The sequence below is a fragment of the Leuresthes tenuis genome, unplaced genomic scaffold (assembly GCF_036924035.1).
Source record: "Leuresthes tenuis unplaced genomic scaffold, fLeuTen1.0.hap1 SCAF_4, whole genome shotgun sequence".
NCBI lineage: Eukaryota > Metazoa > Chordata > Actinopteri > Atheriniformes > Atherinopsidae > Leuresthes > Leuresthes tenuis.
The window spans coordinates 23,171,671-23,184,326 of record NW_027325358.1 but is presented as its reverse complement, the minus strand read 5'-3'; the positions used below and the strand labels follow the sequence as shown (position 1 = coordinate 23,184,326).

Sequence of the window (12,656 nt, the reverse complement as noted above, 5' to 3'; positions counted from 1 at the left end):
TATGCCGGTCACCCCGTCCCCTGAGACATGTTCCTGTTGCTGTAGTAACTTCAGCGCAGAAAACGAGTACATTAACAGTTCCACAACTAAGCCAGCCAAACCAGTGTTAGCTTCACTTGATCATAGGCTTATTTCAATATTAGCAATAGCATGTATACCTAAAGATATTGATCACTTTTAACGTTGCCGTGTTGAGGTAATCTCTTAACCTCTTAAATCACACGAATAATGAGAATATTAATCACTACAAGGAGAAAATGTATGCGAATGTTGTCACGTTCTCAATTTGTGTATTTATTTATTTGGACCCCAGGGCCATTGTATCACAGTTCTTTTTCATGGGAAACTGCCTGACATCAGTGGCAGTTAATCACAGGTGTTATAAATAACTTTAATGCATCTCTTTGCTGCATCTCAGTATTTTTTGACAAAGGCCTAAAATTTATCATGTTTCCATATAAACATATGTACCTGTTGTACAGTATTGTATTAGCATTCATTATCATGCTGTTGTGCATTTACAACTACAAGAAAAGTTTTTGTTACTTTCCACCCTTGACAGCAGTCGTAAAAAAGACTCTCTCCAACTGTATGTTGGAGCATTAAAATGAGTATTACAAAAATTATACACTTTCCAGCAGCTAATTTAGAATGTGTCTGTTTCTTTTCTTTCTCCCTTCCTTGTTTTCCATCCTTTGGCATCTATTAATTTACTCCCCACTCTCTCGTTACCTCCACCTCCCACTCCTTTCTCTATCTGTCAGTCGGTGGATAGGATATATAACTGCATTAGACTACATGACAGTGTGTCACCCCAAATCATTTCTCTATGTTTGCACGCGGTAGACATTGGAATTGCGTGAACAGGGTGCCCTCCATTCATCATCATCATGTAAACACAATCACACACACATGCACACCCATCAGCAACCTCCTCCTGCTGCATGCACACACACATTTATCATCATCATAAACAGCTCAGATTCTAACACCATCAATTCCAATCACTTCCCCTCCACTTAACCACCACTAACTAACTGAGAGAAGGCAGAGGGGGAGAAAAGAGGAAGATGGCAGGGGGAGGGGGGTAAGGAAATAGAGGAACATAAAAGATGAGAGGAAGGGATAATAGCATGAAGCAAAATAAGGACAATAAGATGGGCAATGGAATACAAAGAGAAAGAGGAGCTGTAAGTACTTTAAGAACAAGAGCCGTGGTCAAGGAAGTATTAATTACCATCACAAGTAAATAACCATAGATAACCTCAGAATGTTATACTACATTTTAAGCCTCGTTTAAAAATCGTCAATGATTGAATAAGAGGTACTTTTAGTTGCTTAATAAACTGCTCAGTGGTTTACATAATATTCTAAAATTGCATCATGTTTCCTATTTGTTTATTAACATTGTCCATAAAGACTAAAGAAATACATGCTTTACAGAAATGCTAAAAGACCATTTGAGGTCATTTGGAAACCATGTAATTTTCCACTCACCAAGGGCTTCATTTTTAAGATGCCTGCTCTGTGCCAATCTTGGCAAAATTTCTCCATGTTAGCATCTTTGTAATGGCATTTGTTTAAAGCTAAATGCTAACGTTAGTGTGCTCACAACAGGATCATTTTAGCAGGCATAAAGTTTACAGTGTTCAAAATCATAGCTCTTTGTGTTTTCATACGGTTTGTATGTTAGCAATCTCATGACTCATGGTTGAAAGTGAAATAGCTATGTTGGTCTACAGTGCAAAACTACTACTAGTTTCCTACAAAGGTACGGCTTAAGTTTCAATTCGTCAGCATGTCAACATTTTACATCTCAATACATGTTCACTCGTGATGTTCATTTGGACATATATATAAATGGAGAAAGGAGGGGATGTCAGATGCTGCTAATGCTTGTACTTGGATGCAAGAGATTGCTAGTTCAAGACATCATGTTTTCCACTGTCACTTCCTTTTTATAACTTTTCTGAATCATTCCCACCCTCGGCCTACGAGTGGTAAGAGTTAAGAGTTAAGTACACGGTTAGTGTTCCAATAAAAAAAATGAAAAATCTGCATTGTCACAGTTTACACATTTTACTTTTCAAGCATCACATTACTGTAATGTCATGTGAGTGCTGCCTGTCAGAAAACAAGAGCCTAGAGATATGTTGACATCTCACAATATACATCTCATAATGGAAATTGTTGTTACTATTCAAGATGTATAGTTAATTACCAAAGTACCAGACAATCATTAAAGAATCGGACATTCAAAACAAGAAACATGATAAATTATCAATCTATTCGGACCGAACTTACTCAAAAGCGATGGAAGACCTTTTGCCACTGACACAGTGACACTTCTACAAAATTTTCCTTCAGAAATAAAGAACTTGTTATACAAGGTACTGTATATTCAGTTATTGGAATATTTTTTTTATTTCTCACATCATTTCTCATATCAGTAACAGTCAACACCAGAGTGTCAGTTAATGGCACAATGAGGGACGAAAGTAAGAAAAATAGGAAACAGAACGTGGCCACAAATCAGCAAATTTACAGAGGCTTCTGCGTCTGTTTATTGAATTTTTCTGTCCTCCTTACCTCACATTTGCCTGTTCACTTTCTTCCCTGCATGTGTTTCTCTCTCTATACTCAAGCCTCTCTCTGTCCCTCTCTGCCTCCTCTCTCCTGTCTCATGTAGTAAAGTTTTTCTCAGTGTTTGACGCGACAGCGAGGCATTAGTGCAGACGGGCTACTCATCCGCTCAGGGTCAGTGCACAGGGCATGGAAGGGAGGGAGAAGAGGGTGGAAAAGAGCAGAGATGGACTCTCCACAGCCAACTTAGAGGGGGCAGACAGGGCCAGATCCTCAGAGATGTGTGTCCGTGCATATGTGTGTGCATGTGCACGCAGTGTATTTGTGCATATGTATGCCAGTTGTATTGATGTATCTGTTCTCCACAGCTTTGCTTTAGAGGTCAACAAACAAGTACAAGTCTCCTCCACGCTCACTTGCAGCTACAGATGAACAGACATCCTCTGTCTCTCTTACTGTCTGCCTATCTAACTCGTCCTCATCAAACAACCATCAGAGCAACACATGTCAAATGTAGAGGGGCCGAGGGAGTGCAATGTGTCCCTTTGTGTGTTTGCACTGTTGCAGGTTCAGGGTAAAAGAAAATGCCCTGCAGATTTGGGAAGGCCTGAAAAAGAAGGACTGAGCTTGTAAATCCTGTTATGCTGCTCTACAGCATGTGTCCGGGGTATCAACACCTCAAGGATGCAATAACACTGCGTCAAATACACAGACATCTCATCCCCTAGAGGGAGCTCTATTCAGAGGGAAAAGACAGGAAAAGAAATGCATGCATATTATTTAGAAGGTGTGTGTGTATGTGAATATGAATGTGTGCGTTTGCATGCATAAGCAGAAATGGAAATTTTTTTCCTCTCTCTTATTCTCATACGCTGTGTCTATGTCTCTGTCTAGTCTCTGGTATGTGCAGGTAATATCCCTGGTGGTTTCAGAGAGAAAAAAAGAACCCATTCCCAAGTATCCCAAATTCCCAGATCAATGATTCCCCTTATTACAGATGGGAGCGTCAAAGCCTTGTCCAAGTGCTCCCTGGTCTACTTTTAATTAACCACTGCCTCTCCCAGTGCCCCTAAGTGGAGAAAGAGGAATAGATGAGACTCACTTTTCCTCCATCCTTACACCTTTTTTCCCCCTTTCCTCCCCTCTTCTGAGATCCAAAGCCCTGAGCTCTTTAAGCACTTAGATCATGTGGTTTAATACATTGCTCAGGTATAAAAAAAAAACATTTGGCTTTCTGTGTTTTATTGTGTGTGTTTTAATAGTAGTACAAAATGTCATCTGGTTTTATTTTTATTTTTGCTGTCCAGATGTTTTATGGACGTTTTCATGATATGAGGATGACACAACCTGAGGTCGGCTGAAGATTGTTTTCATTTTGAAAAGAAGTATTACCCTTCACCTTCATCTTCTCCAAGTTCATCATCATACTGTTTGTATTTTTTTGCGTAGCCATAAAAGAGGACAGTGAATTTATAGTATCTATTAAGATCAGGCTGTTCATTTCCTTCTGGCTGAATGTACTGGAAATTAAAGGGGTCATAAAGGTACAATTGCTGCCTTGTAATCTTTCTCATCTTTTTGCATAATAAAATGTTATTTGGTTTCAAACTAGCAAGACTGGCTTTGCCACAAAAAAGTTCTAAAGAGTTCTAAAAAATAGCTCAAAATGCATAGATTTAATTAACAAAGTAGGTGTGCGTACTGGTGGCAAAAGGCAAGAAAAGAATAAAACATCTGCACAAGGAAAGAAAATTATGTCTTCAGTTCAGCTTAAACCAGTTTTCTGAGGAACATTAACCTAGCTATACACACATTTTATTGGCAGCATTTAAGTACACCTTTTTTAAAAATAACTCATACTTTAAAAAGTGACTCAAAAGTGCAGTTAGCAGCTGGAAGTCTTTTTTACCTGGAACTAGAGAGTAAGACTGTGGACCGGACACACTGGCTCCCAACTCTGCCCCTGTGCCTGGATTGGCCAAATTGTTCTTCATCTCGTCCAGTCCACCTGCTAGTGAAGCCATGGCTGAGTAATCTGACGTCTGGAAAGAAGCAAAAAGCGGAAAAGAGCAGATTTAATAAACAACAAATCCAAATCATGATGCTGTATGTTGGATATAACACAATAGACACAGTTGTGCCCTGGGCTGCTTACAGCTGTGATCAATCTGTTTGTTGTATCCTACTATATTTTACACCTTCCTCACAGCAGAGAGCAAAGAAGCTTTTCTACGAGCACACACACACACACTGACATAGAGAAACACACCTACAACTGAGAGTTTATTGATCTGTTTACAAAGACAGGGATTTACTGTACAACCAAGTCCAACAGTCTATAACCACAGGATCAGCTTTCGCTTTCTCTTCATCCCTTTCATCCTCACACTCATGTACACAGTACATACACACACAAACATATACATTTACACACATACACAGTGGCATTACATAGACCATGGCTAACACAAAGCCTCTTGTCTCCCCAGATACCAACAACAATAAGAACAGTGATCATCTCAACACACGTGCACACAGACCCCCAATGACCTTAACACACACTCACACACACACACACACACATTATCAAGGTTCAAAATCACATGACAAAGCAATATGTGGTTGTTATTTAGTTGTACAGTTTTCTTCTCTGAAACTCTCAAATCCTCTACACTGATGTGAAAATATGTCAAATACAAACACAGGATGTTGTTTAACTTGATGATGTTTTTCCTAAAAAGTTGTGAATTTTCTTATGAGCAATAGGGAAAGTTTTATGTAAAATGATTCAAAGCCAATAATACAAAAACCACGTTTTCAGGATGCGAGGGTGAACATTCTCACTGTTGTCATAAATAAGAGACCCTTTGGAAAATGTAACAGTATGTTAATGCATAAAAAAAACAGATGTCTGCAATGTGCGATGGGTATGAATTCTGAATCCGTTACGGCAGACAAAATGCTGAAGGAGCTCCCGGAACACACACAGACAGGCCAGAGTGCTGCTATGTGGATGCTTAATGAAAACTGTCCGCTCACCAGTGTTTGACCCCGACTCAAAGCCATGACCCATACATCCTCATCTCTCTGTCAAATCTGTGTTTGTATGTGAGAGATTATGAGTGAGTGTGTGTGACTGTAAGTGATGATTTATAGTGATGGTGTTGGCACTGATGACCTAGTAAATATGGATTAACCAGCAAGGAATCTCAGGACTGCTACATTCATGACAGACCAATGACTTCTCTTGTAACTGTGTATGTGTTCTTGTTTTATTGTTACTTCCTTAGGACCTGTTTTGGTAAAATCACTGACTTTTGTGGGACCAGTTGTCCTTGTGGGGACCAAAGAATGATCCTATTTAAGCAGATCATCATTTCTGCTGTCAAGGCTAAGGTTTGGGCTAAGGTGTGAATTCATAGGTGCCAAAGAAGCCAATGTCCTAATAAGGTTAGCATTGCAAAATTGTGTGTGTGTGAGAGAGCATTTGCTCCCTCTTGAATCTATTTTATTGTAAGTTTCTTAATATTTGGATATATTTGTACATCAGGTATGCAGAATAAAGGGATTTCATCTAAAGAATTTCAGAGAACTACTTTATTTATTCATTTTGACTGTTTCCCTCAGGCATTTTGACCTCTCAGAAATGTGGAAAATGAAGAAAGAGATATTATAATCATGTTACATTCACACATCTGTGAAACAAAATACAAGCGGTTTCTTCAGCACAGTTAAAGATTTCTTCAGAGCACAGTGACTCTGATTGATTGGATCATCACTTGAGCCCACTTCAGGATGTACAGTACATCGGTCAGGGCTGTTTGTGGCTTCTGCAGTGCATGATTTAACTTAAAACCAGGAGGCCAAAACAGCTGATTTGACTAAGCTGCTTGGAGTCACCAGAGTAGGTGCACATTTAAAAGCAGCTGAGTCTTTCAATGATGGTGGCTCAAGTGAAAACTTTGTTTACAGCTGTATTGAACATTTTCTTGCCTAGAATATTAGGAAATAGACGCATAGAGTAAACATCCAGCTGGTTGTTTGATCCTTGAACTCCTTGCATCTGTATGTTGAAGTAGTAACATCCTGATATTTCTCTTTTTTTCTGAAAAATTACGATTCTTCACACCTTCTTTTCTCATGTGCTACTGCTGAGCAGTGTGTGTATGTATGCATGTGTGTGTGGTGGGGTGGGGTGGGGGGGGTACACTAATGACACCAATCAGAATTTCCTTTAGGTGATGAGGTGAGAGTTTTGCACTGACCCCTTTAATACGTCTGCATCTGTGTGTGTGTGTGAAGCTCTAAGTGTAGGCGTTTGTTTGTGCTCACTGACCTCTTAAACACCCCTCTGCTCGTCAACACACAATACAACCACTGGACTGTGACCTGCCAAATAAGAGCTTACCCTGTACACTACACACATTGCCTCCTCTTTAGACTTCAGACACATTTTTAAGGTCTTTTTGTCTGTCACACTTAACCCATCAAACAGGCAGTTTTTATTTTTCATTTTTTTCACCCCATCAAACATGCTATCCCTGTACACCCCCCACCCCCACCACCACCCCCCCGTCTTGGCCACACTCTGTCTTATTATCATGGCATCTAATGTGTCCATGTATCCATGTGTAGATGAGGGCCAGGCAGCAGTAGCAGCAGAGAAGAAGGGGTCTGTCGTGGTAATTGGCCATGATGAAGTTTGGCCAGTGGGGTGACAGGCCTGCTAAGGAAGATGGATCATTCTCATTCGCACCCGTAAATGTTGTCAATTCCACCGCTCATACAGCGCCATCAGCCCTCATCAAAGGGGAGGGACGCAGCTGCCAAGCTGGGGAGGGGTTGGACTTGGGGGTTGGCAATAATGGTGTGGGTGCGTTGTACTACAGGGCAGGATGGAGGATTGCAAGAAAAGGCGGCAGGCACGAAAGGAGATGAGTAGACACTCATGAACCACTTTATTAGGTACATCTGAGAAATCTACCGCTGTCCAATAAAATTGGTCCTTGTATCGTGTTATATAATGTAGCATTTAAGAAGCCAAGACTATCTCAGATTTTACGATATTGTCAAAAAGGGTTGTAGTTTTTGTTCATCATACAGATTAAAGTGAGTAGTTATGAGGTGTTGCATTGCATTTTGTAATTTTGTATTTTTTTAATTTTCATGGACCGTTACCATAAGTTCAGGAAGTGAACATGATCATTTTTATTTTTATCAGTTTTATTTGTGGAGATGGAATGATATTTCCCTCAAATCTAGCATTCTATGGGCAGCTATTAAGCCTTCAGACTCCCACCCGTACATGTTGTCATTTTCACTGCTCATACTACAGATCACTTGAGCACCTCACTTTTAGCTGAAGCAATACACCAGTAAGCCCAGTGGCCAGTGTACAGGGTTGTCATTTCATGCTTTTGGAAGCTTTTTAAATCTTAGACGTCATTGTTCCATTATCTTGCCAGCCCTGTGTTAGACCATTGTCTTTTGCTCTTTTGTTAAGTTTATACACCAAAACTACTTTGCTAGGGGTCAGAAAAATATCATGGTTTGACATAAAAATAACCTTTCAAAACCTTTAACCTATAATATGTTATTATTTGGCAAGATGGGAGTGATACATCTCTTGATAGTTCTTTGATTTGATGTGATAGAAAATACTACTGTAAAAGGGTTGTTTCTTTGTCAACTAAAACCAAGCATTTATTTCTATCATTTAAATACATATGATCTTCACATAACATGATTATTACAGTCGGCCTTGGTCGTCAAGACACCTGAAAAATACTTTTTTATAACAGTTAAACTCTGATACCAACTCCACTATTTTACAGCTCACTCAGTCTCACACCTTTTCACTTTCACACAGCAGGTTGGTTCGCTGACTCAGATATGTTAAGGTAATAGTTCAGTCCAAATCTCACATCAACAACAGATGAGCCCTGATCGTCCCACTGAAATTCACACACATACACACACACACACACACAGAAGCACACTGGCACTCGACTGGCCCTGCTGGTTTGCATCATTTGCATAATGGTATTTCCTTTTTTCTCCGTTCTCCAAATAGCTCCCAATTTCTCCTTCTCCATCTCTCTCTCCCTCTCACCACATTGTCTTGTACACTCCAGATGGAAAAAGGCTCGACTATAAACAAACACAATTCCCTCAGTGGCCCACAGACAGAGACAGGGATTGTCGGGGAAAGAATTTATCCACACTCAAACTAAGCGTGGCAGCAGTGAGGACAACATTCATTTTCAGACGGCAAACCCAAGCAGACCACATCTCTGCTGGAGAAAGGCAGTGAAAAGTTAGAATATTGTGAAAAGTCAAATTTGAACCAAATTTTACAATTAGATATTTTATTGAGAGTCATTGCTTTGTTTGTTGATTTAGAGTAAAATAGGAGGAGGAGGATTGCAATAAATCTGGACATATTTGCTATTGTTCTGTTTGCCGACAAATCTTTTCATGAAATTAAAACCAACACTGAGCACACCCCACTGACAAGTGTCAGTCACACACCTAACAATACGCCACAAACAGTGCCAACTGAGGCAAATACACTCAAGTGTAGAATTTGTGTATATCCCTCGGGTTCAGACAGGACTCAGAACTCTGAACTGGGAATAATTTCATTCCTGCTTTTAGATTGTCCTTCAATTTGCTGTTTGCTGTGCTAACTGACCAAGCTAGTAATAATTACCAATGCAAACTGGTAACAAGGCAATATCTTCTATTTTGTACATAGAAACACTGTAACCATATGGTCACTGATAGAGGTTGGACAGTACTATGTGTGCGACGGATTTAATGAAATAAATAACAAACAGTTTATCACTTCAGCTATCACCACTTTCTATGCGCAGGGCAGTTGGTGTTGGTGGAGTGTTACTGTTGCTTTTTCTGATTGGAAACTGAAATTCCAACTTCTGAGTTCAAATAGAATGAGTTCTAATACACAAGCATTTGCTGACTTGAGTGTGGGTCCATTGCATTGCTTTACACCTTAAAGATGTTTAAGCCATCTTTTTATTTTCAATCAACATTTTCAGTTAGTAATTGTGAGGTTAGAGACTTTTGACTTTTGACCACTCAAGTCAAGTTGAGAAAAAACACGAGTGACATCACTCTGCCTATTCTTCCTTTCTTATGTCCAAGTGTAGCCAGTTTGGTTGGTGCTGGGATGCGCACTTGGACCCGGGGCAGCATGGATGGGTGGGGGCGCCGTCAGCCCTCTTGATTTATCAGCTGGGTAATAGGAAGTGATTGAAGGGAAATTCAAATGAACTCTCTCTGACGGGCACACTTGCAGACACGCATATGAGCACGCACACATAAATTAATAGTGGGGCTTAATAGACTACAGAGAGAAGAGGAATAAGAGCAAGAGAGGGAGATGAGATAAAAGGATGGCTTGTTAGAGGAAAATATATAAAGAAATGGTCTCAGGCAAACAGGAAAAATGAGGAACTATTGTCGACAGTTTGCATGAGATTTGCTTGTGAACAATTTGTGCATGTTCAAGTACAGTGAAAAAAGAAATAAGGCTTTTATTTTAGTGCATAAAAAGCTAAAGAATGAAGAGGAGCTGTACTTACAGGATACTGGTTTACATGTTGGCAGTTACAATTGAGCCTCCTCTTTGCTCATGTATTCTCTCTACCCTTTGCTTTCTTTCATAAAAACACACTTTGTTAAAGTCACTCCAACACAACAACACTACCAGGGCCAAGTATATCAGGCATCTTTTAAGACTGTCAGTCATTACATACCGGGACCCTCCTTGAGAACAACCCTTCCGCTACTGGCTCACACTCACAAACACACATGTATACAAACACCTTAGCCCACATACCAAAGAGGCTGATCTGTAGTGTGTCAATGTTAAGGGTGTGACTGTCAATCATCCCCTTAGGGAAAAAGGGGGGCATTGACAGAGGTGAAGGCACAGATAGTGATTTGGATTTGTGTGTGCATCTCTTTTGTAATGCAGTCCTTAAAGCCAGTTTGACCCCAGTGCGACACGGATTTTAAAGCCCCTATCCCGGACCTTGACCTCATTGGTTTGACCAGGCTCAGAGAAGACGCTGACCTGTGAATCATGTGTATTATAGTCTTGAGTTTTAGTCTATAGAGCTACTTCAGGCAGTCCCTGTCGACCTCTCGCCCTGCGCCACTAAACTCTTCATGTCGGTCAAATGAAAGTGAATGGGTTAAAAAGCCAAACTCTGCCCTGTGTGGGTCTAAGGTTGCCACCTATTTGTGCTTCCAAATACTGCCACTCCTCTGGAGTGTGTCTGTCCTCTTGTCCTTGTCACTGACTGAATAAATAAACCTGAAGTAGGGATAGAAAAAAAAAAAGAAAAAAAAATAAACTAAATAACAATGGTGGAAAAGTGTCATTTTGAGAAAGTAGCAAAATATTTCCCTAATATGGAGTGGAGGTCTGCAGATTAGAAAACATCTGAGAAAAGGTAGGCAGAATACAAATGATTATTTTGTTATTCAGAGTACTACTTACACCTGTCTATTCCGCTCAGATTTACATTAATTTAGTGCTGGCAAAGGGCGGGAGGTCAATTTAGATGCAACATTAAGACGCACAAACACCCTTTCTCACTCTTGGTTTTCTCATCTTTGTCTCTCACATGCACACACATATGCAGCTCATTCCCATGTGCGTCAGCATGCTCCCTCACCAGCCCCCAAGCAGCAGGAAGTGAGGTCATAATAAGAAACAGGTCAGTGTGCTCATTAACCCCTGCAGTGTGTCTAGATTATAGGAACATCAATAGACCAGAATGACTGGGTCTCATCATGGTGTCTTTTAGACCGCAGGAACTCACAGTGGTGTGTCAGGCTAACGAAGAAAATTTAACTTGATCTTTACATCTTCAGATAAGTGAGAGGACAAGCAGTATGAAAGGAAATAATCAGAATGCATTGTGCAATATGGCTAACGTCATTAAGATTGACATGGTATGGCAAGGCATAGCAAGCAGGCTTTAGGCTAAAACCAAAGATAAATATATTTTCATAGTATTCAATACTGTTTGCTTGAAAAGTAAGAAGTTGAAAAGAAATTCTGATGTTTGTAGATCTGCATCTTCTAAAGAATTTCAAGTGTACTGATCTTACTCAGCAAGCTTTAGTGCTACAGCACGAATCAATTTGGACTTAGGTTGCTAACGCTTTTCTGTACTTTTTACATAGTTTTTGAAGAATATTTCTGCTACAATTGTCATCTGGCAGAGCCAAACACTTTTCTAAGCCAGGGTAATTTGGCTTTTACTCACTCACTAAAAGATAAGACTGATGTCATTCCATAGTTTTGGTTGTTGTCAAAAAAAAAAAAGACCAAAAACCAGCAATGTCTAATGTGTCGTGCTCTATTCTATAATTTCAACTGTGGCCATTTTGATTTTAATGAGGAGCCATGTTACCCATTGCAAAATTGGGATTGAGGCATGTGTTTTAATTTGTGTGGACCACTATGGAGGTATATCATAAAGAAAAAAAATATACAAGAAAATAAATAATGTTACATCAAAACATTAAAGGGATTTGTTGTATTTTCTGAAGTAGGGTTGTGCGAAGAACTAATGAGCAGTCACTAAGCATGTCATGTTTACATGACACTAGAAAAACATTAAGCAACATCGGACATACTTATCCATTAATAACTTGATTCTGCTCCTGTGTGTTTATACTGGGGTGAGGACGGTGGTCTAATTAAATGGCTACGTTAAGCTGTGACAGTAGTTCAACTCAGCTGTGCATGTTACCGTGCAGACTGTCTTATCTGCAATACAGTAGACAGCAGTCAGCTCACCCTAAGTTTAAAGAGTCAGAGAGGCATTCTGATTGGAGAAACCAAGCTCACAGCCACTCCCAAGGAGACATGAGAATATTACATTTTTATCATCAGACCTCAAATATTTCATCATGGTTTGAGCGAACATTGTAAAAAGTTGATTTTACCCGTGTCACTTTCATGTCAGGCAGTTGATTACTTTGTCATTGTTTTCTGTATGCAATGACGCTGAGCAACATGGACGTTGTTT

At 39.8% G+C, this 12,656-nt stretch overlaps 1 protein-coding gene across 2 annotated transcripts in view; it reads right to left on the bottom strand.

Annotated features, from left to right (window-relative positions):
- pax5 (paired box 5) overlaps positions 1–12,656 on the bottom strand; it is a 59,681-nt gene that overhangs the window by 15,710 nt on the left and 31,315 nt on the right. For both annotated transcript variants that reach the window (XM_072383282.1, XM_072383283.1), the window contains exon 7: positions 4,493–4,625. In XM_072383282.1, the coding sequence (XP_072239383.1) occupies positions 4,493–4,625 (133 nt within the window). The remainder of the gene's footprint in view (positions 1–4,492; positions 4,626–12,656) is intronic.